This window comes from Scyliorhinus canicula, chromosome 13, assembly GCF_902713615.1.
Source record: "Scyliorhinus canicula chromosome 13, sScyCan1.1, whole genome shotgun sequence".
NCBI lineage: Eukaryota > Metazoa > Chordata > Chondrichthyes > Carcharhiniformes > Scyliorhinidae > Scyliorhinus > Scyliorhinus canicula.
The window spans coordinates 1,312,391-1,332,844 of record NC_052158.1 but is presented as its reverse complement, the minus strand read 5'-3'; the positions used below and the strand labels follow the sequence as shown (position 1 = coordinate 1,332,844).

At 58.2% G+C, this 20,454-nt stretch overlaps 1 protein-coding gene across 1 annotated transcript in view; it reads right to left on the bottom strand.

The window, feature by feature from the left end:
* Positions 1-16,568, bottom strand: part of LOC119976437 — a 35,801-nt gene extending 19,233 nt beyond the window's left edge. Inside the window, exons 1-3 of the mRNA XM_038816971.1 lie at positions 16,187-16,568; positions 1,189-1,305; positions 961-1,062 (exon numbers count right to left, since the gene is read on the bottom strand). Of these exons, the coding sequence (XP_038672899.1) occupies positions 961-1,062; positions 1,189-1,305; positions 16,187-16,484 (517 nt within the window). The 5' untranslated portion in view covers positions 16,485-16,568. The remainder of the gene's footprint in view (positions 1-960; positions 1,063-1,188; positions 1,306-16,186) is intronic.
* Between the last annotated feature and the right edge of the window lie 3,886 nt (positions 16,569-20,454).

The following is a 20,454-nucleotide window of genomic DNA, read 5'->3' as shown; positions in this document are numbered from 1 at the left end:
TCTGCAATGGTGGGATTGGAACCGGGATCCCCAGAGCTGGATCTGTTAGGGTGTTGCCGACATCCAGAACTGGATAAGTAGCCCAGTGACAATGCCACTATGCCACCACCTCCTCAGAGTAAGCTTGTGGGGCTGGAAGGCTGATACCTACTCCTACTCCTAACCAGAATGTGATGCAGAGAATGTGGCTTCTGCTTAAAGAAGCTGGTGGTTATACGTCTGTTCAGGTACAATGTCATTGCCGTTAAGACTGAATAACGTCATTAATAAGACCGTAGAATAGAAACCATAGAATTCTTACAGTGCAGAAGGAGGCCATTCGGCCCATCGGGTCGGCACTGACCTTCTGAAAGAGCATCCTACCCAGGCCCACTCCCCCGCCTCAGCCTCGTAACCCCACCTATCACGGCCAATCCCCCTAACCTGTCCACCCCTGGACACTAAGGGACAATTTATCACAGCCAATCCACCTAACCTGTCCACCCCTGGACACTAAGGGACAATTTATCACGGCCAATCCCCCTAACCTGTCCACCCCTGTTCACTAAAGACAATTTATCACGGCCAATCCCCCTAACCTGTCCACCCCTGGACACTAAGGGACAATTTATCACGGCCAATCCCCCTAACCTGTCCACCCCTGGACACTAAGGGACAATTTATCACGGCCAATCCCCCTAACCTGTCCATCCCTGGGTACTAAGGGACAATTTATCACGGCCAATCCACCCAACCTGTACATCCCTGTTCACTAAGGGATAATTTATCACGGCCAATCCCCCTAACCTGTACATCTTTAGGTGCTAAAGGACAATTTACATTGACACTCCTTTCACAGTTACTGGAGGACAACAGGAAGGTGGGTTGCCGGGTCTGTGCTCTCTTCCAGCCTTTCCGGTGTTTCTGTCCGGTGAATGGAGTTGAAACGTAACTGATGTGTGAATTAACTTGCACACTCACCTGGATCAAGTAGACACAACAGGGATGCAATCAGCACGGAGATAAAGGCGGTAATTTGGGAAAAGACAAAAGCAGCAGTCAGCTGCACGTGCCTCTTGTGAACTGGAAACACAAACAAATAGACGATCATTTCACTGGGTCTCAGTCAGCTCAAGGTTCTGCTGAATACTGCAAAGTGTATCGCCTCGTGATGTAACGGGATTACACAGAAAGCATCTTTTCCTTTACCTCTGTAGGTATCCAGGGCGAAAAAGAGAATGAAAATTGCTGCAGCGTAGGATGTTGTTGAGCTAACTACAGCAATGGTCGATGCCACAAGAGAGAACTCATGGAGCAACAGCAAACCTGAAACAGGAAAGTGATATCAATCTATCCGAATACAAATCACGGAAATCTACTTCCCAGCCCAGTGTAATGTGAAGGCAGCAGACGTTATTCCCCACTCCAATTTAAACCTCTCCCTTGTCGCCTCTCATTCATTTCTTTTGTTACCAACATATGAAATAGGAGCAAGAGGAGGCCATTCAGCCCCTCAAGCCTCCTTCCCCATTCAATCAGATCTTGGCTGATCTGAGTTTAACCTCAACCCCACATTTCTATAATCTTTCACCCGACCCCCCATTGTTAATCGGGGTGGGGGGGGGGGGGGGGGGGGGTCACGTGATCTGACCATGGGAGCAGCTGCATCTTTGTTAGCTCTGATTCTCCTTGCTTATTAATCCTTTATTTTATCCTAAGGCACATCCCATAATGACTTATTTTTGGGGTGTGTGTCTTGTACTATGTCCCTGGAAGATAATGAGGGGCTGAGTAAAATCAGAGAATCCTTGTTTGATTGAGGCGGTCAGAGGCGGCTGGGGCGTGGCCTAGTGGGCAGTGAGCGTGTCCACGCCTCAGTGTGTTGTCCACATCGGGACGATGGGCCGAGCTCACAGTGAGCGTATCCACGCCTCAGTGTGTTGTCCCACATCGGGACGATGGGCCGAGCTCGCAGTGAGCGTGCCGATGCCTCCGTGTGTTGCCCACATCGGGACGATGGGCCTAGCTCGCAGTGAGCGTGCCGATGCCTCCGTGTGTTGTCCACATCGGGACGATGGGCCGAGCTCGCAGTGAGCGTGCCGATGCCTCAGTGTGTTGTCCACATCGGGACGATGGGCCTAGCTCGCAGTGAGCGTGTCCGATGCCTCCGTGTGTTGTCCACATCGGGACGATGGGCCTAGCTCGCAGTGAGCGTGCCGATGCCTCAGTGTGTTGTCCACATCGGGACGATGGGCCGAGCTCGCAGTGAGCGTGCCGATGCCTCAGTGTGTTGTCCCACATCGGGACGATGGACCGAGCTCGCAGTGAGCGTGCCGATGCCTCAGTGTGTTGTCCACATCGGGACGATGGGCCGAGCTCGCAGTGAGCGTGCCGATGCCTCAGTGTGTTGTCCACATCGTCGTGATGGGCCGAGCTCGCAGTGAGCGTGTTCATGCCTCAGTGTGTTGTCCACATCGGGACGATGGGCCGAGCTCGCAGTGAGCGTGTCCATGTCTCCGTGTGTTGCCCACATCGGGACGATGGGCCGAGCTCGCAGTGAGCGTGTCCATGTCTCCGTGTGTTGTCCACATCGGGACGATGGGCCTAGCTCGCAGTGAGCGTGCCGATGCCTCAGTGTGTTGCCCACATCGGGACGATGGGCCGAGCTCGCAGTGACCGTGCCGATGCCTCCGTGTGTTGTCCACATCGGTCCGATGGGCCTAGCTCGCAGTGAGCGTGCCGATGCCTCCGTGTGTTGTCCACATCGGGACGATGGGCCGAGCTCGCAGTGAGCGTGTCCATGCCTCAGTGTGTTGCCCACATCGGGACGATGGGTCTGGTGCGCAGTGAGCGTGCCGATGCCTCCGTGTGTTGCCCACATCGGGACGATGGGCCTAGCTCGCAGTGAGCGTGCCGATGCCTCCGTGTGTTGCCCACATCGGGGCGATGGGCCTAGCTAGCAGTGAGCGTGCCGATGCCTCAGTGTGTTGTCCACATCGGGACGATGGGCCTGGTGCGCAGTGAGCGTGCCGATGCCTCAGTGTGTTTCCCACATCGGGACGATGGGCCTAGCTCGCAGTGAGCGTGCCGATGCCTCAGTGTGTTGTCCACATCGGGACGATGGGCCGAGCTCGCAGTGAGCGTGTCCATGTCTCCGTGTGTTGTCCACATCGGGACGATGGGCCGAGCTCGCAGTGAGCGTGCCGATGCCTCAGTGTGTTGCCCACATCGGGGCGATGGGCCTAGCTCGCAGTGAGCGTGTCCATGCCTCAGTGTGTTGTCCACATCGGGACAATGGGCCGAGCTCGCAGTGAGCGTGTCCATGCCTCAGTGTGTTGTCCACATCGGGACGATGGGCCGAGCTCGCAGTGAGCGTGCCGATGCCTCAGTGTGTTGCCCACATCGGGACGATGGGCCGAGCTCGCAGTGAGCGTGTCCATGCCTCAGTGTGTTGCCCACATCGGGACGATGGGCCTGGTGTGCAGTGAGCGTGTCCATGTCTCCGTGTGTTGTCCACATCGGGACGATGGGCCGAGCTCGCAGTGAGCGTGTCCATGCCTCAGTGTGTTGTCCACATCGGGACGATGGGCCGAGCTCGCAGTGAGCGTGTCCATCCCTCCGTGTGTTGTCCACATCGGGACGATGGGCCGAGCTCGCAGTGAGCGTGTCCATGTCTCCGTGTGTTGTCCACATCGGGACGATGGGCCGAGCTCGCAGTGAGCGTGCCGATGCCTCAGTGTGTTGCCCACATCGGGACGATGGGCCCAGCTCGCAGTGACCGTGCCGATGCCTCAGTGTATTGTCCACATCGGGACGATGGGCCTAGCTCGCAGTGAGCGTGCCGATGCCTCAGTGTGTTGCCCACATCGGGACGATGGGCCTGGTGCGCAGTGAGCGTGCCGATGCCTCCGTGTGTTGTCCACATCGGGGCGATGGGCCGAGCTCGCAGTGAGCGTGTCCATGTCTCCGTGTGTTGTCCACATCGGGACGATGGGCCTGGTGCGCAGTGAGCGTGCCGATGCCTCCGTGTGTTGCCCACATCGGGACGATGGGCCTGGTGCGCAGTGAGCGTGTCCATGCCTCCGTGTGTTGTCCACATCGGGATGATGGGCCGAGCTCGCAGTGAGCGTGTCCATCCCTCCGTGTGTTGTCCACATCGGGAAGATGGGCCGAGCTCGCAGTGAGCGTGCCGATGCCTCCGTGTGTTGTCCACATCGGGGCGATGGGCCGAGCGCGCAGTGAGCGTGCCGATGCCTCAGTGTGTTGTCCACATCGGGACGATGGGCCTAGCTCGCAGTGAGCGTGTCCATCCCTCCGTGTGTTGTCCACATCGGGACGATGGGCCGAGCTCGCAGTGAGCGTGCCGATGCCTCCGTGTGTTGCCCACATCGGGACGATGGGCCTGGTGCGCAGTGAGCGTGCCGACGCCTCAGTGTGTTGTCCACATCGGGGCGATGGGCCGAGCTCACAGTGACCGTGCCGACGCCTCAGTGTGTTGCCCACATCGGGACGATGGGCCGAGCTCACAGTGAGCGTGCCGATGCCTCCGTGTGTTGCCCACATCGTGATGATGGGCCGAGCTCGCAGTGAGCGTGCCGATGCCTCCGTGTGTTGCCCACATCGTGATGATGGGCCGAGCTCGCAGTGAGCGTGTCCATGCCTCAGTGTGTTGCCCACATCGGGACGATGGGCCGAGCTCGCAGTGAGCGTGTCCATGCCTCAGTGTGTTGTCCACATCGGGACGATAGGCCGAGCTCGCAGTGAGCGTGTCCACGCCTCAGTGTGTTGCCCACATCGGGACGATGGGCCGAGCTCGCAGTGACCGTGCCGATGTCTCAGTGTGTTGTCCACATCGGGACGATGGGCCGAGCTCGCAGTGACCGTGCCGATGCCTCAGTGTGTTGTCCACATCGGGACGATGGGCCGAGCTCGCAGTGAGCGTGTCCATCCCTCCGTGTGTTGTCCACATCGGGACGATGGGCAGAGCTCGCAGTGAGCGTGTCCATGCCTCCGTGTGTTGTCCACATCGGGATGATGGGCCTGGTGCGCAGTGAGCGTGCCGATGCCTCAGTGTGTTGTCCACATCGGGACGATAGGCCTAGCTCGCAGTGAGCGTGTCCATGCCTCCGTGTGTTGTCCACATCGGGACGATGGGCCTAGCTCGCAGTGAGCGTGCCGATGCCTCCGTGTGTTGTCCACATCGGGACGATGGGCCTAGCTCGCAGTGAGCGTGCCGATGCCTCCGTGTGTTGCCCACATCGGGACGATGGGCCGAGCTCGCAGTGAGCGTGCCGATGCCTCCGTGTGTTGTCCACATCGGGACGTTGGGCCTGGTGCGCAGTGAGCGTGTCCATCCCTCCGTGTGTTGCCCACATCGGGGAGATGGGCCGAGCTCGCAGTGAGCGTGTCCATGCCTCAGTGTGTTGCCCACATCGGGGCGATGGGCCGAGCTCGCAGTGAGCGTGTCCATGCCTCAGTGTGTTGCCCACATCGGGGCGATGGGCCGAGCTCGCAGTGAGCGTGTCCATGCCTCAGTGTGTTGTCCACATCGGGACGATAGGCCGAGCTCGCAGTGAGCGTGCCGATGCCTCCGTGTGTTGTCCACATCGGGACGATGGGCCGAGCTCGCAGTGAGCGTGTCCATGCCTCAGTGTGTTGCCCACATCGGGACGATGGGTCTGGTGCGCAGTGAGCGTGCCGATGCCTCCGTGTGTTGTCCACATCGGGACGATGGGCCGAGCTCGCAGTGAGCGTGCCGATGCCTCAGTGTGTTGCCCACATCGGGACGATGGGCAGAGCTCGCAGTGACCGTGCCGATGCCTCAGTGTGTTGTCCACATCGGGACGATGGGCCTGGTGCGCAGTGAGCGTGCCGATGCCTCAGTGTGTTGTCCACATCGGGGCGATGGGCCGAGCTCGCAGTGAGCGTGCCGATGCCTCCGTGTGTTGTCCACATCGGGACGATGGGCCGAGCTCGCAGTGAGCGTGCCGATGCCTCCGTGTGTTGTCCACATCGGGACGATGGGCCGAGCTCGCAGTGAGCGTGCCGATGCCTCCGTGTGTTGTCCACATCGGGACGATGGGCCTGGTGCGCAGTGAGCGTGCCGATGCCTCCGTGTGTTGTCCACATCGGGACGATGGGCCGAGCTCGCAGTGAGCGTGCCGATGCCTCAGTGTGTTGCCCACATCGGGACGATGGGCCTAGCTCGCAGTGAGCGTGCCGATGCCTCAGTGTGTTGCCCACATCGGGACGATGGGCCGAGCTCGCAGTGAGCGTGTCCATCCCTCCGTGTGTTGTCCACATCGGGACGATGGGCCTAGCTCGCAGTGAGCGTGTCCATCCCTCCGTGTGTTGTCCACATCGGGACAATGGGCCGAGCTCGCAGTGAGCGTGTCGATGCCTCAGTGTGTTGTCCACATCGGGATGATGGGCCTAGCTCGCAGTGAGCGTGTCCATGTCTCCGTGTGTTGCCCACATCGGGACGATGGGCCGAGCTCGCAGTGAGCGTGTCCATGCCTCAGTGTGTTGTCCACATCGGGACGATGGGCCGAGCTCGCAGTGAGCGTGTCCATGCCTCAGTGTGTTGTCCACATCGGGACGATGGGCCTGGTGCGCAGTGAGCGTGCCGATGCCTCCGTGTGTTGTCCACATCGGGACGATGGGCCTAGCTCGCAGTGAGCGTGCCGATGCCTCAGTGTGTTGCCCACATCGGGAAGATGGGCCGAGCTCACAGTGAGCGTGTCCATGCCTCAGTGTGTTGTCCACATCGGGACGATGGGCCCAGCTCACAGTGAGCGTGCCGATGCCTCAGTGTGTTGTCCACATCGGGACGATGGGCCGAGCTCGCAGTGAGCGTGCCGATGCCTCAGTGTGTTGTCCACATCGGGACGATGGGCCGAGCTCGCAGTGAGCGTGCCGATGCCTCAGTGTGTTGTCCACATCGGGACGATGGGCCTGGTGCGCAGTGAGCGTGTCCATCCCTCCGTGTGTTGTCCACATCGGGACGATGGGCCTGGTGCGCAGTGAGCGTGTCCATCCCTTCGTGTGTTGTCCACATCTGGACGATGGGCCGAGCTCGCAGTGAGCGTGCCGATGCCTCCGTGTGTTGTCCACATCGGGATGATGGGCCTGGTGCGCAGTGAGCGTGCCGATGCCTCCGTGTGTTGTCCACATCGGGACGATGGGCCGAGCTCGCAGTGAGCGTGCCGATGCCTCAGTGTGTTGTCCACATCGGGACGATGGGCCTAGCTCGCAGTGAGCGTGCCGACGCCTCCGTGTGTTGTCCACATCGGGACGATGGGCCGAGCTCGCAGTGAGCGTGCCGACGCCTCAGTGTGTTGTCCACATCGGGACGATGGGCCGAGCTCGCAGTGAGCGTGCCGATGCCTCAGTGTGTTGTCCACATCGGGACGATGGGCCGAGCTCGCAGTGAGCGTGTCCACGCCTCAGTGTGTTGCCCACATCGGGGAGATGGGCCGAGCTCGCAGTGAGCGTGCCGATGCCTCAGTGTGTTGTCCACATCGGGACGATGGGCCGAGCTCGCAGTGAGCGTGTCCATGTCTCCGTGTGTTGTCCACATCGGGACGATGGGCCTAGCTCGCAGTGAGCGTGTCCATGTCTCCGTGTGTTGCCCACATCGGGACGATGGGCCGAGCTCGCAGTGAGCGTGTCCATGTCTCCGTGTGTTGTCCACATCGGGACGATGGGCCTAGCTCGCAGTGAGCGTGCCGATGCCTCAGTGTGTTGTCCACATCGGGACGATGGGCCGAGCTCGCAGTGAGCGTGCCGATGCCTCAGTGTGTTGTCCACATCGGGACGATGGGCCGAGCTCGCAGTGAGCGTGTCCATGTCTCCGTGTGTTGTCCACATCGGGGCGATGGGCCTGGTGCGCAGTGAGCGTGCCGATGCCTCAGTGTGTTGCCCACATCGGGACGATGGGCCTAGCTCGCAGTGAGCGTGCCGATGCCTCCGTGTGTTGCCCACATTGGGATGATGGGCCGAGCTCGCAGTGAGCGTGTCCATGCCTCAGTGTGTTGCCCACATCGGGACGATGGGCCTAGCTCGCAGTGAGCGTGCCGATGCCTCAGTGTGTTGTCCACATCGGGACGATGGGCCTAGCTCGCAGTGAGCGTGTCCATGCCTCCGTGTGTTGTCCACATCGGGACGATGGGCCGAGCTCGCAGTGAGCGTGCCGATGCCTCCGTGTGTTGTCCACATCGGGACGATAGACCGAGCTCGCAGTGAGCGTGCCGATGCCTCAGTGTGTTGTCCACATCGGGACGATGGGCCGAGCTCGCAGTGAGCGTGCCGATGCCTCAGTGTGTTGTCCACATCGGGGCGATGGGCCTGGTGCGCAGTGAGCGTGCCGATGCCTCAGTGTGTTGCCCACATCGGGGCGATGGGCCTAGCTCGCAGTGAGCGTGTCCATGCCTCCGTGTGTTGTCCACATCGGGGCGATGGGCCGAGCTCGCAGTGAGCGTGCCGATGCCTCCGTGTGTTGTCCACATCGGGATGATGGGCCGAGCTCGCAGTGAGCGTGTCCATGTCTCAGTGTGTTGTCCACATCGGGACGATGGGCCGAGCTCGCAGTGAGCGTGCCGATGCCTCCGTGTGTTGCCCACATCGAGATGATGGGCCGAGCTCGCAGTGAGCGTGCCGATGCCTCCGTGTGTTGCCCACATCGGGGCGATGGGCCGAGCTCGCAGTGAGCGTGTCGATGCCTCCGTGTGTTGCCCACATCGGGACGATGGGCCTAGCTCACAGTGAGCGTGCCGATGCCTCAGTGTGTTGTCCACATCGGGACGATGGGCCTGGCGCGCAGTGAGCGTGCCGATGCCTCAGTGTGTTGCCCACATCGGGACGATGGGCCTAGCTCGCAGTGAGCGTGCCGATGCCTCCGTGTGTTGTCCACATCGGGACGATGGGCAGAGCTCGCAGTGAGCGTGTCCATCCCTCCGTGTGTTGCCCACATCGGGACGATGGGCCGAGCTCACAGTGAGCGTGCCGATGCCTCAGTGTGTTGCCCACATCGGGACGATGGGCCTAGCTCGCAGTGAGCGTGCCGATGCCTCAGTGTGTTGTCCACATCGGGACGATGGGCCGAGCTCGCAGTGAGCGTGTCCATGTCTCCGTGTGTTGTCCACATCGGGACGATGGGCCGAGCTCGCAGTGAGCGTGCCGATGCCTCCGTGTGTTGCCCACATCGGGACGATGGGCCCAGCTCGCAGTGAGCGTGTCCATGTCTCCGTGTGTTGTCCACATCGGGACGATGGGCCGAGCTCGCAGTGAGCGTGCCGATGCCTCAGTGTGTTGTCCACATCGGGACGATGGGCCGAGCTCGCAGTGAGCGTGCCGATGCCTCTGTGTGTTGTCCACATCGGGACGATGGGCCGAGCTCGCAGTGAGCGTGCCGATGCCTCCGTGTGTTGCCCACATCGGGACGATGGGCCGAGCTCGCAGTGAGCGTGTCCATGCCTCCGTGTGTTGTCCACATCGGGACGATGGGCCCAGCTCGCAGTGACCGTGCCGATGCCTCCGTGTGTTGCCCACATCAGGACGATGGGCCGAGCTCGCAGTGAGCGTGTCCATGCCTCAGTGTGTTGCCCACATCGGGACGATGGGCCTAGCTCACAGTGAGCGTGCCGATGCCTCAGTGTGTTGTCCACATCAGGACGATGGGCCGAGCTCGCAGTGAGCGTGTCCATGCCTCAGTGTGTTGCCCACATCGGGGCGATGGGCCTGGCGCGCAGTGAGCGTGCCGATGCCTCAGTGTGTTGTCCACATCGGGGCGATGGGCCTAGCTCGCAGTGAGCGTGCCGATGCCTCCGTGTGTTGCCCACATCGGGGCAATGGGCCGAGCTCGCAGTGAGCGTGTCCATGTCTCCGCTTGTTGCCCACATCGGGACGATGGGCCGAGCTCGCAGTGAGCGTGTCGATGCCTCCGTGTGTTGCCCACATCGGGACGATGGGCCGAGCTCGCAGTGAGCGTGCCGATGCCTCAGTGTGTTGTCCACATCGGGGAGATGGGCCGAGCTCGCAGTGAGCGTGCCGACGCCTCAGTGTGTTGTCCACATCGGGACGATGGGCCGAGCTCGCAGTGAGCGTGCCGATGCCTCAGTGTGTTGCCCACATCGGGACGATGGGCCTGGTGCGCAGTGAGCGTGCCAATGCCTCCGTGTGTTGCCCACATCGGGTCGATGGCAGCCATCACGAATTACGTCCTGGGTGATTATCTCGCCTCTGGGGTCCAGGATTTTGTGACAATAAGCGACTTTCATTGCATTTCATTTCATTTCTCACTTTGGTGAAAAGCAAAAATTTTCTGAAGAGAATATTCTGAATACACCACAGCCGGTCTTTGAAGCCTGGGGTTGGCCGGGGACCCCAACCACTGGTCTTATTTTGTTTTGCCCTCGATGCGCACTCTGAGGGGACGGTGGTGGTTTGGATGTGTGGCTTTGTCCCCTGCGGCCCGAGCCGAGTGTCCTTGCTGTCTGGGCAGGGAGACGATGGCGTGGCAGATGTGAAGGCTCTTTGTTCAATGCTTTGGCCTTTCCGAGCTCAATGGATGGTGCTATTACTCGACTGCTCATCAATAATCCTGAACTTTATTCCCTTGTGATTATACGGTGGATTTCATGCTATTGCCTTTCTTTCCTGACAAGCGTGCAGGATATATGAGCGCGGAGGCAAGGGTCGCCTATTATCCTGTGTTGGCAAAAAGCACATTGAGTGGGAAATGTGACATGCGGGGCGTGATTCACCGTTACTCAGCGCCAATTTAGTAATCGGTGATCGGGCGGAGAATCCTTTCTGATGCCAAAATCGGGGCGGCGCCTGTTTGACACGGGATTTGTACCCTCCACCCCCTCCGAAATGGGATGGCCTCAGGCTGTCACCGGAAGGCCCTCTCATCGATGGCCCGAGTTCCCATCCGCGCGGTTGACGTGTGGTCTCAGCGGTCGGGACCCCGGCCTAGCTGCGGACTGTGTTCAGCACCTCCACAGTCGGGCGGGAGCTGCTGGCCGGGGGTGGGGGGTGGAGGGGGCGTCCGCGAAGGCTGGGGGGTTGATGGGGGGTAGCCAGGGGTAACCCGGGGGGTACTATCTGGCAGGCCGGGCTGGGCTGGGCTGGGCTGGGCTGGGCTGGGCTGGGCTGGGCTGGCTGGGTCGGTCTGGGCTGGGCTGGGTCGGGCTGGGTCGGGCTGGGCCGGGCTGGGCTGGGCTGGGCTGGGCTGGGCTGGACTGGGTCGGGCTGGGCCGGGCTGGGCTGGGTCGGGCTGGGCTGGGCTGGGTTGGGCTGGGTCGGGCTGGGCCGGGCTGGGTTGGGTCGGGCTGGGCTGGGCTGGGCTGGGCTGGGGTTGGGTCGGGCTGGGCTGGGTTGGGTTGGGCTGAGCTGGGCTGGGGCGGGCTGGGGCCGGGCTGGGCCGGGCTGGGTTGGGTCGGGCTGGCTGGGCTGGGTTGGGCTGAGCTGGGCTGGGTCGGGCTGGGCCGGGCTGGGCTGGGTCGGGCTGGGCTGGGCTGGGCCGGGCTGGGCTGGGTCGGGCTGGGCCGGCTGGGTTGGGTTGGGCTGGGCTGGGCTGGGCTGGGCTGGGTCGGGCTGGGCCGGGCTGGGTTGGGTTGGGCTGGGCTGGGCTGGGCTGGGCTGGGTCGGGCTGGGCCGGGCTGGGTTGGGTCGGGCTGGGCTGGGCTGGGTCGGGCTGGGTCGGGCTGGGCCGGGCTGGGTTGGGTCGGGCTGGGGTCGGGCTGGGCTGGGTCGGGCTGGGCTGGGCTGGGCTGGGTCGGGCTGGGTCGGGCTGGGCCGGGCTGGACTGGGTCGGGCTGGGCCGGGCTGGGCTGGGTCGGGCTGGGCTGGGCTGGGTTGGGCTGGGGTCGGGCTGGGCCGGGCTGGGTTGGGTCGGGCTGGGCTGGGCTGGGTTGGGCTGAGCTGGGCTGGGTCGGGCTGGGCCGGGCTGGGTTGGGGTCGGGCTGGGCTGGGCTGGGTCGGGCTGAGCTGGGCTTGGCTGGGCTGGGCTGGGCGGGCTGGGCTGGGCTGGGCTGGGTCAGGCTGGGCTGGGCTGGGCTGGGCTGGGCTGGGTCAGGCTGGGCTGGGTCAGGCTGGGCTGGGCTGGGCTGGGCTGGACTGGGCTGGGCTGGGCTGAGCTGGGCTGGGGCTGGGCTGGGCTGGGCTGGGTCGGGCTGGGCTGGGCTGGGCTGGGCTGGGCTGGGTTGGGCTGGGCTGGGCTGGGCTGGGCTGGGCTGGGCTGGGTTGGGTTGGGCTGGGCTGGGTTGGGCTGAGCTGGGCTGGGTCGGGCTGGGTCGGGCTGGGCCGGGCTGGGCTGGGTCGGGCTGGGCCGGGCTGGGCTGGGTCGGGCTGGGCTGGGCTGGGTTGGGCTGGGTCGGGCTGGGCCGGGCTGGGTTGGGTCGGGCTGGGCTGGGCTGGGTTGGGCTGGGTCGGGCTGGGCCGGGCTGGGTTGGGTCGGGCTGGGCTGGGCTGGGTTGGGCTGGGCTGGGCCGGGCTGGGCTGGGCTGGGTCGGGCTGGGCTGGGCTGGGTTGGGTCGGGCTGGGCTGGGCTGGGTTGGGCTGAGCTGGGCTGGGTCGGGCTGGGCCGGGCTGGGCTGGGTCGGGCTGGGCTGGGCTGGGCCGGGCTGAGCTGGGTCGGGCTGGGCCGGGCTGGGTTGGGTTGGGCTGGGCTGGGCTGGGCTGGGCTGGGCTGTGCCGGGCTGGGTTGGGTTGGGCTGGGCTGGGCTGGGCTGGGTCGGGCTGGGCCGGGCTGGGTTGGGTTGGGCTGGGCTGGGCTGGGCTGGGTCGGGCTGGGCCGGGCTGGGTTGGGTCGGGCTGGGCCGGGCTGGGTCGGGCTGGGTCGGGCTGGGCCGGGCTGGGTTGGGTCGGGCTGGGCTGGGCTGGGTTGGGCTGAGCTGGGCTGGGTCGGGCTGGGCCGGGCTGGGCCGGGCTGGGTTGGGTCGGGCTGGGCTGGGCTGGGTTGGGCTGAGCTGGGCTGGGTCGGGCTGGGCCGGGCTGGGCTGGGCTGGGCTGGGCCGGGCTGGGCTGGGTCGGGCTGGGTTGGGTTGGGCTGGGCTGGGCTGGGCTGGGCTGGGCCGGGCTGGGCTGCGCTGGACTGGGCTGGGCTGGGCTGAGCTGGGCTGGGCTGGGCTGGGCTGGGCTGGGCTGGGCCGGGCTGGGCCGGGCTGGGTTGGGCTGGGCGGGCTGGGCCGGGCCGGGCTGGGCTGGGCTGGGCTGGGCCGGGCTGGGCTGCGCTGGACTGGGCTGGGCTGAGCTGGGCTGGGCTGAGCTGGGCTGGGCTGGGCTGGGCTGGGCCGGGCCGGGCCGGGCTGGGTTGGGCTGGGCCGGGCTGGGCTGGGCTGGGCTGGGCAGGCTGGGCTGGGTCAGGCTGGGCTGGGCTGGGTTGGGCTGGGCTGCGCTGGGTTGGGCTGGGCTGGGATGGGCTGGGCTGGGCTGGGCTGGGCTGGGCTGGGCTGGGTTGGGCTGGGTTGGGCTGGGCTGGACTGGGCTGAGCTGGGCCGGGCTGGGCTGGGCCGGGCCGGGCTGGGCTGGACTGGGCTGGGCTGAGCTGGGCTGGGCTGAGCTGGGCTGGGCTGGGCTGGGCTGGGCTGGGTTGGGTTGGGCTGGGCTGGGTTGGGCTGGGTTGGGCTGGGTTGGGCTGGGCTGGGTTGGGCTGGGCTGGGCTGGGCTGAGCTGGGCTGGGCTGGACTGGGCCACTAGGCCAGCCAGAACCTGGAGGAGATTAGAGTGTCGGCCCGGGCGTACACCTTGTGCGACCTTTCTGTGCCGGCCCGGGCCCCATATCCTGTCCATCCAGGTCCTCCTCCAGATCCTCCTCATCGGATGGGGCCTGGCATCCATCCCCCTCCTCCAGTACGTGGCCCCTCTGCCGCATGATGTTGTGGAGGACGCAGCAGGCCGCTACGATGTGGGAGAGTCTCCTCGCGCTACACTGGAGAGCACCTCCAAGAGAGGCTTCTCCAGGAGTGGGCCAGGCACCTGAACCACATCGTCAGGATGCCAATGCACCGCCCAATCACGGCCCTGCTCCTGGTATGGGCAGTGTTGTATCGGGTTTCCCTGTTGGGCTGTGGTCTCTGGATAGGCGTTATCAGCCATGACCTCAGAGGATGACCCCTGCAGCCCAAAAGAGGTGCATTTCATCGATTACCCTCTGACCCTTGGCGGTGAATTCCGCTGTCAGGCAACCTGGTGGACCCAGTCCACACTGAAGCTGATACATTGTGCAGGATGGGCAGAAAGGGCAGGATGGGCAGAAAGGGCAGAAAGGGCAGAATGGGCAGGATGGGCAGAAAGGGCAGAATGGGCAGGATGGGCAGAAAGGGCAGAATGGGCAGGATGGGCAGGATGGGCAGAATGGGCAGAAAGGGCAGAATGGGCAGAATGGGCAGAAAGGGCAGAAAGGGCAGAATGGGCAGGATGGGCAGAAAGGGCAGGATGGGCAGAAAGGGCAGGATGGGCAGAAAGGGCAGGATGGGCAGAAAGGGCAGGATGGGCAGAAAGGGCAGAATGGGCAGAATGGGCAGAATGGGCAGAAAGGGCAGAATGGGCAGAATGGGCAGGATGGGCAGAAAGGGCAGAAAGGGCAGGATGGGCAGGATGGGCAGAATGGGCAGGATGGGCAGGATGGGCAGGATGGGCAGAATGGGCAGGATGGGCAGAATGGGCAGGATGGGCAGGATGGGCAGAATGGGCAGGATGGGCAGGATGGGCAGAAAGGGCAGAATGGGCAGAATGGGCAGAAAGGGCAGAATGGGCAGAATGGGCAGAATGGGCAGAAAGGGCAGGATGGGCAGAAAGGGCAGAAAGGGCAGAATGGGCAGGATGGGCAGAATGGGCAGGATGGGCAGGATGGGCAGAATGGGCAGGATGGGCAGAATGGGCAGGATGGGCAGGATGGGCAGGATGGGCCTCCGATACAGCGGGGATCTATCTGTGCAGTGAGGTCTGCGAGACCCCAGACAGGTCCCCACTGGCCACCTTTAAGGTGGCAAAGAGGTTCAGGGCCATGTCACCGTGATGGCCACCGGGAGCGGGTGTTCTCCCCCAAACCCCAGTGGTTCCAGGTGCCCAACGATCCAGCAGATATACCATACGCCCCCCCCCCCCCCCCCCGCTCAGCCGGAATCTTCCATGACGCGCTCAGTCCGTCGGGTCATCGAATGGCGGGCGTTGCACGAGGCCTAAAGCGGGGGGGTGAGGGGGGCACCCATATGGCCGGTGTCGTTCTGCTTAACAACAGGCAATGGTGGGTGGTCAGTGGGGTGCACAGCAAGGTGGCTGCCACCCAGGCTGCGGTGCGGTCCGTGCCTGGATGCCCCGACCCCGGTTCCCGGCGGGTGGGGGTGTGTCCCCCAATCACATGGCCCATGCCCATCCCTTGGTCAACTCCCGCTACTCCCTCTGGCCCTGGCAGACACCATCACTCCCAACCAGCCCCGCCAGGGGGCAGGACCAGCAGCCGACAGCTGTGCTATTGCCAACATGTCCAACCTCCTCTCCCTCCCTCGGCAACCACGGCGCCGGTTTTCCCAGTTTGAAATACCACAAGTGAACCTCGCCAGGGGTAATTCCTCCTGGCGAAGGCGGAGCGTCACGGGAGCCCTGGAGAATACCGGGCCCATCAATGATATGCCAATGCCGTTCACTGATTGTGCGGAGTAGAATGCATTAAGCCACCGTCGAGGCGCCAGAGCACGGCATTCCATTGGGCGGCCAGCGCCGGCATTGATTTTTGTCCGACTGACGCACAATTCTCCTCCCCAACGTGCATGGCGATTCCAGCGTCACTGGATGGGGAGCCCTGCCCGTGATCTCTAATTCGGATATTCTGCCGATCACGCTGCTTCAAACAGATTTGTATTACAAATTGAAACCTCTGTTTTTTTTTATAAATTTAGATGACCCAATTATTTTTTCCAATTAAGGGGCAATTTAGCGTGGCCAATCCACCTACTCTGCACATTTTTGGGCTGTGGGGGTGAAACCCACGCAGACATGGGGAGAATGTGCAAACTCCACACGGACAGTGACCCAGAGCCAGGATTGAACCTGGGACCTCAGCGCCATGAGGCGGTTGTGCTAACCACTAGGCCAACATGCTGCCCCAATTGAAACCTCTGTTAATCTCCGATTAAAATCCCCGGCCGGGCACCCAGTCAGAATGTCTTCCTGTGCACGAGATTCGGATGATGAGCAAACCTACCTTCTAAGATGAGTAAACGGGAATTTCTGTTCTCGCTGACTTGGTTCCTGATCACACACGTATACTGCTGACAGGCTTCATGGTTCTCAGTGTCAATTCGCAATGTTCGATTGTCCTGTGACAGATGGTACATTGATTTGTTTCCCAGTGGTTCTCCCTTAATCAGCCAGAGGATTGAGGAAGCTTCCCCGGTTTTCACAATGCAATTCAGGTTCACAAACAAGGTGGCCGGATTGGGATCCTGAAGGATTATCGGAGGACCCAACACTTCTGTCAACAGAATGAGAAGGCAGGACATCAATAATTGAACATGGAATATTTCAACATTGTCTTGCTGGGATTCCTCCTCCAACGTCCTCTCTGACGGCTGCCTTACATTTAAAACAACGTCCAGAGGAATTAAAAGGGCCGGTAATGATTACAGTCTCTGGGTCTGTGACGGGGAATAATCTAGCATGTGTTTCAGTGTACAATGGAATATTCCACTGTGTGTGTTTCAGTGTACAATGGAATATTCCAGTGTGTGTGTTTCTGTGTACAAGGGAATATTCCAGTGTGTGTGTTTCTGTGTACAATGGAATATTCCAGTGTGTGTGTTTCAGTGTACAATGGAATATTCCAGCGTGTGTGTTTCTGTGTACAATGGAATATTCCAGTGTGTGTGTTTCTGTGTACAATGGAATATTCCAGTGTGTGTGTTTCTGTGTACAATGGAATATTCCAGTGTGTGTGTTTCTGTGTACAATGGAATATTCCAGTGTGTGTGTTTCAGTGTACAATGGAATATTCCAGTGTGTGTGTTTCTGTGTACAATGGAATATTCCAGTGTGTGTGTTTCTGTGTACAATGGAATATTCCAGTGTGTGTGTTTCTGTGTACAATGGAATATTCCAGTGTGTGTGTTTCTGTGTACAATGGAATATTCCAGTGTGTGTGTTTCTGTGTACAATGGAATATTCCAGTGTGTGTGTTTCTGTGTACAATGGAATATTCCAGTGTGTGTGTTTCTGTGTACAATGGAATATTCCAGTGTGTGTGTTTCTGTGTACAATGGAATATTCCAGTGTGTGTGTTTCTGTGTACAATGGAATATTCCAGTGTGTGTGTTTCTGTGTACAATGGAATATTCCAGTGTGTGTGTTTCTGTGTACAATGGAATATTCCAGTGTGTGTGTTTCTGTGTACAATGGAATATTCCAGTGTGTGTGTTTCTGTGTACAATGGAATATTCCAGTGTGTGTGTTTCTGTGTACAATGGAATATTCCAGTGTGTGTGTTTCTGTGTACAATGGAATATTCCAGTGTGTGTGTTTCTGTGTACAATGGAATATTCCAGTGTGTGTGTTTCTGTGTACAATGGAATATTCCAGTGTGTGTGTTTCTGTGTACAATGGAATATTCCAGTGTGTGTGTTTCTGTGTACAATGGAATATTCCAGTGTGTGTTTCTGTGTACAATGGAATATTCCAGTGTGTGTGTTTCTGTGTACAATGGAATATTCCAGTGTGTGTGTTTCTGTGTACAATGGAATATTCCAGTGTGTGTGTTTCTGTGTACAATGGAATATTCCAGTGTGTGTGTTTCTGTGTACAATGGAATATTCCAGTGTGTGTGTTTCAGTGTACAATGGAATATTCCAGTGTGTGTGTTTCAGTGTACAATGGAATATTCCAGTGTGTGTGTTTCAGTGTACAATGGAATATTCCAGTGTGTGTGTTTCAGTGTACAATGGAATATTCCAGTGTGTGTGTTTCAGTGTACAATGGAATATTCCAGTGTGTGTGTTTCTGTGTACAATGGAATATTCCAGTGTGTGTGTTTCTGTGTACAATGGAATATTCCAGTGTGTGTGTTTCTGTGTACAATGGAATATTCCAGTGTGTGTGTTTCTGTGTACAATGGAATATTCCAGTGTGTGTGTTTCTGTGTACAATGGAATATTCCAGTGTGTGTGTTTCTGTGTACAATGGAATATTCCAGTGTGTGTGTTTCTGTGTACAATGGAATATTCCAGTGTGTGTGTTTCTGTGTACAATGGAATATTCCAGTGTGTGTGTTTCTGTGTACAATGGAATATTCCAGTGTGTGTGTTTCTGTGTACAATGGAATATTCCACTGTGTGTTTCAGTGTACAATGGAATATTCCAGTGTGTGTGTTTCTGTGTACAATGGAATATTCCAGTGTGTGTGTTTCTGTGTACAGTGGAACATTCCAGTGTGTGTGTTTCTGTGTACAATGGAATATTCCAGTGTGTGTGTTTCTGTGTACAATGGAATATTCCAGTGTGTGTGTTTCAGTGTACAATGGAATATTCCAGTGTGTGTGTTTCAGTGTACAATGGAATATTCCAGTGTGTGTGTTTCAGTGTACAATGGAATATTCCAGTGTGTGTTTCTGTGTACAATGGAATATTCCAGTGTGTGTGTTTCAGTGTACAATGGAATATTCCAGTGTGTGTTTCAGTGTACAATGGAATATTCCAGTGTGTGTGTTTCAGTGTACAATGGAATATTCCAGTGTGTGTGTTTCTGTGTACAATGGAATATTCCAGTGTGTGTGTTTCTGTGTACAATGGAATATTCCAGTGTGTGTGTTTCAGTGTACAATGGAATATTCCAGTGTGTGTGTTTCAGTGTACAATGGAATATTCCAGTGTGTGTGTTTCTGTGTACATGGAATATTCCAGTGTGTGTGTTTCTGTGTACAATGGAATATTCCAGTGTGTGTGTTTCTGTGTACAATGGAATATTCCAGTGTGTGTGTTTCATGTGTACAATGGAATATTCCAGTGTGTGTGTTTCTGTGTACAATGGAATATTCCAGTGTGTGTGTTTCTGTGTACAATGGAATATTCCAGTGTGTGTGTTTCTGTGTACAATGGAATATTCCAGTGTGTGTGTTTCTGTGTACAATGGAATATTCCAGTGTGTGTGTTTCTGTGTACAATGGAATATTCCAGTGTGTGTGTTTCTGTGTACAATGGAATATTCCAGTGTGTGTGTTTCTGTGTACAATGGAATATTCCAGTGTGTGTGTTTCTGTGTACAATGGAATATTCCAGTGTGTGTGTTTCTGTGTACAATGGAATATTCCAGTGTGTGTGTTTCTGTGTACAATGGAATATTCCAGTGTGTGTGTTTCTGTGTACAATGGAATATTCCAGTGTGTGTGTTTCTGTGTACAATGGAATATTCCAGTGTGTGTGTTTCTGTGTACAATGGAATATTCCAGTGTGTGTGTTTCTGTGTACAATGGAATATTCCAGTGTGTGTGTTTCTGTGTACAATGGAATATTCCAGTGTGTGTGTTTCTGTGTACAATGGAATATTCCAGTGTGTGTGTTTCTGTGTACAATGGAATATTCCAGTGTGTGTGTTTCAGTGTACAATGGAATATTCCAGTGTGTGTGTTTCTGTGTACAATGGAATATTCCAGTGTGTGTGTTTCATGTGTACAATGGAATATTCCAGTGTGTGTGTTTCAGTGTACAATGGAATATTCCAGTGTGTGTGTTTCTGTGTACAATGGAATATTCCAGTGTGTGTGTTTCTGTGTACAATGGAATATTCCAGTGTGTGTGTTTCTGTGTACAATGGAATATTCCAGTGTGTGTGTTTCTGTGTACAATGGAATATTCCAGTGTGTGTGTTTCTGTGTACAATGGAATATTCCAGTGTGTGTGTTTCATGTGTACAATGGAATATTCCAGTGTGTGTGTTTCATGTGTACAATGGAATATTCCAGTGTGTGTGTTTCTGTGTACAATGGAATATTCCAGTGTGTGTGTTTCTGTGTACAATGGAATATTCCAGTGTGTGTGTTTCTGTGTACAATGGAATATTCCAGTGTGTGTGTTTCTGTGTACAATGGAATATTCCAGTGTGTGTGTTTCTGTGTACAATGGAATATTCCAGTGTGTGTGTTTCTGTGTACAATGGAATATTCCAGTGTGTGTGTTTCTGTGTACAATGGAATATTCCAGTGTGTGTGTTTCTGTGTACAATGGAATATTCCAGTGTGTGTGTTTCTGTGTACAATGGAATATTCCAGTGTGTGTGTTTCTGTGTACAGTGGAATATTCCAGTGTGTGTGTTTCTGTGTACAATGGAATATTCCAGTGTGTGTGTTTCTGTGTACAATGGAATATTCCAGTGTGTGTGTTTCATGTGTACAATGGAATATTCCAGTGTGTGTGTTTCTGTGTACAATGGAATATTCCAGTGTGTGTGTTTCTGTGTACAATGGAATATTCCAGTGTGTGTGTTTC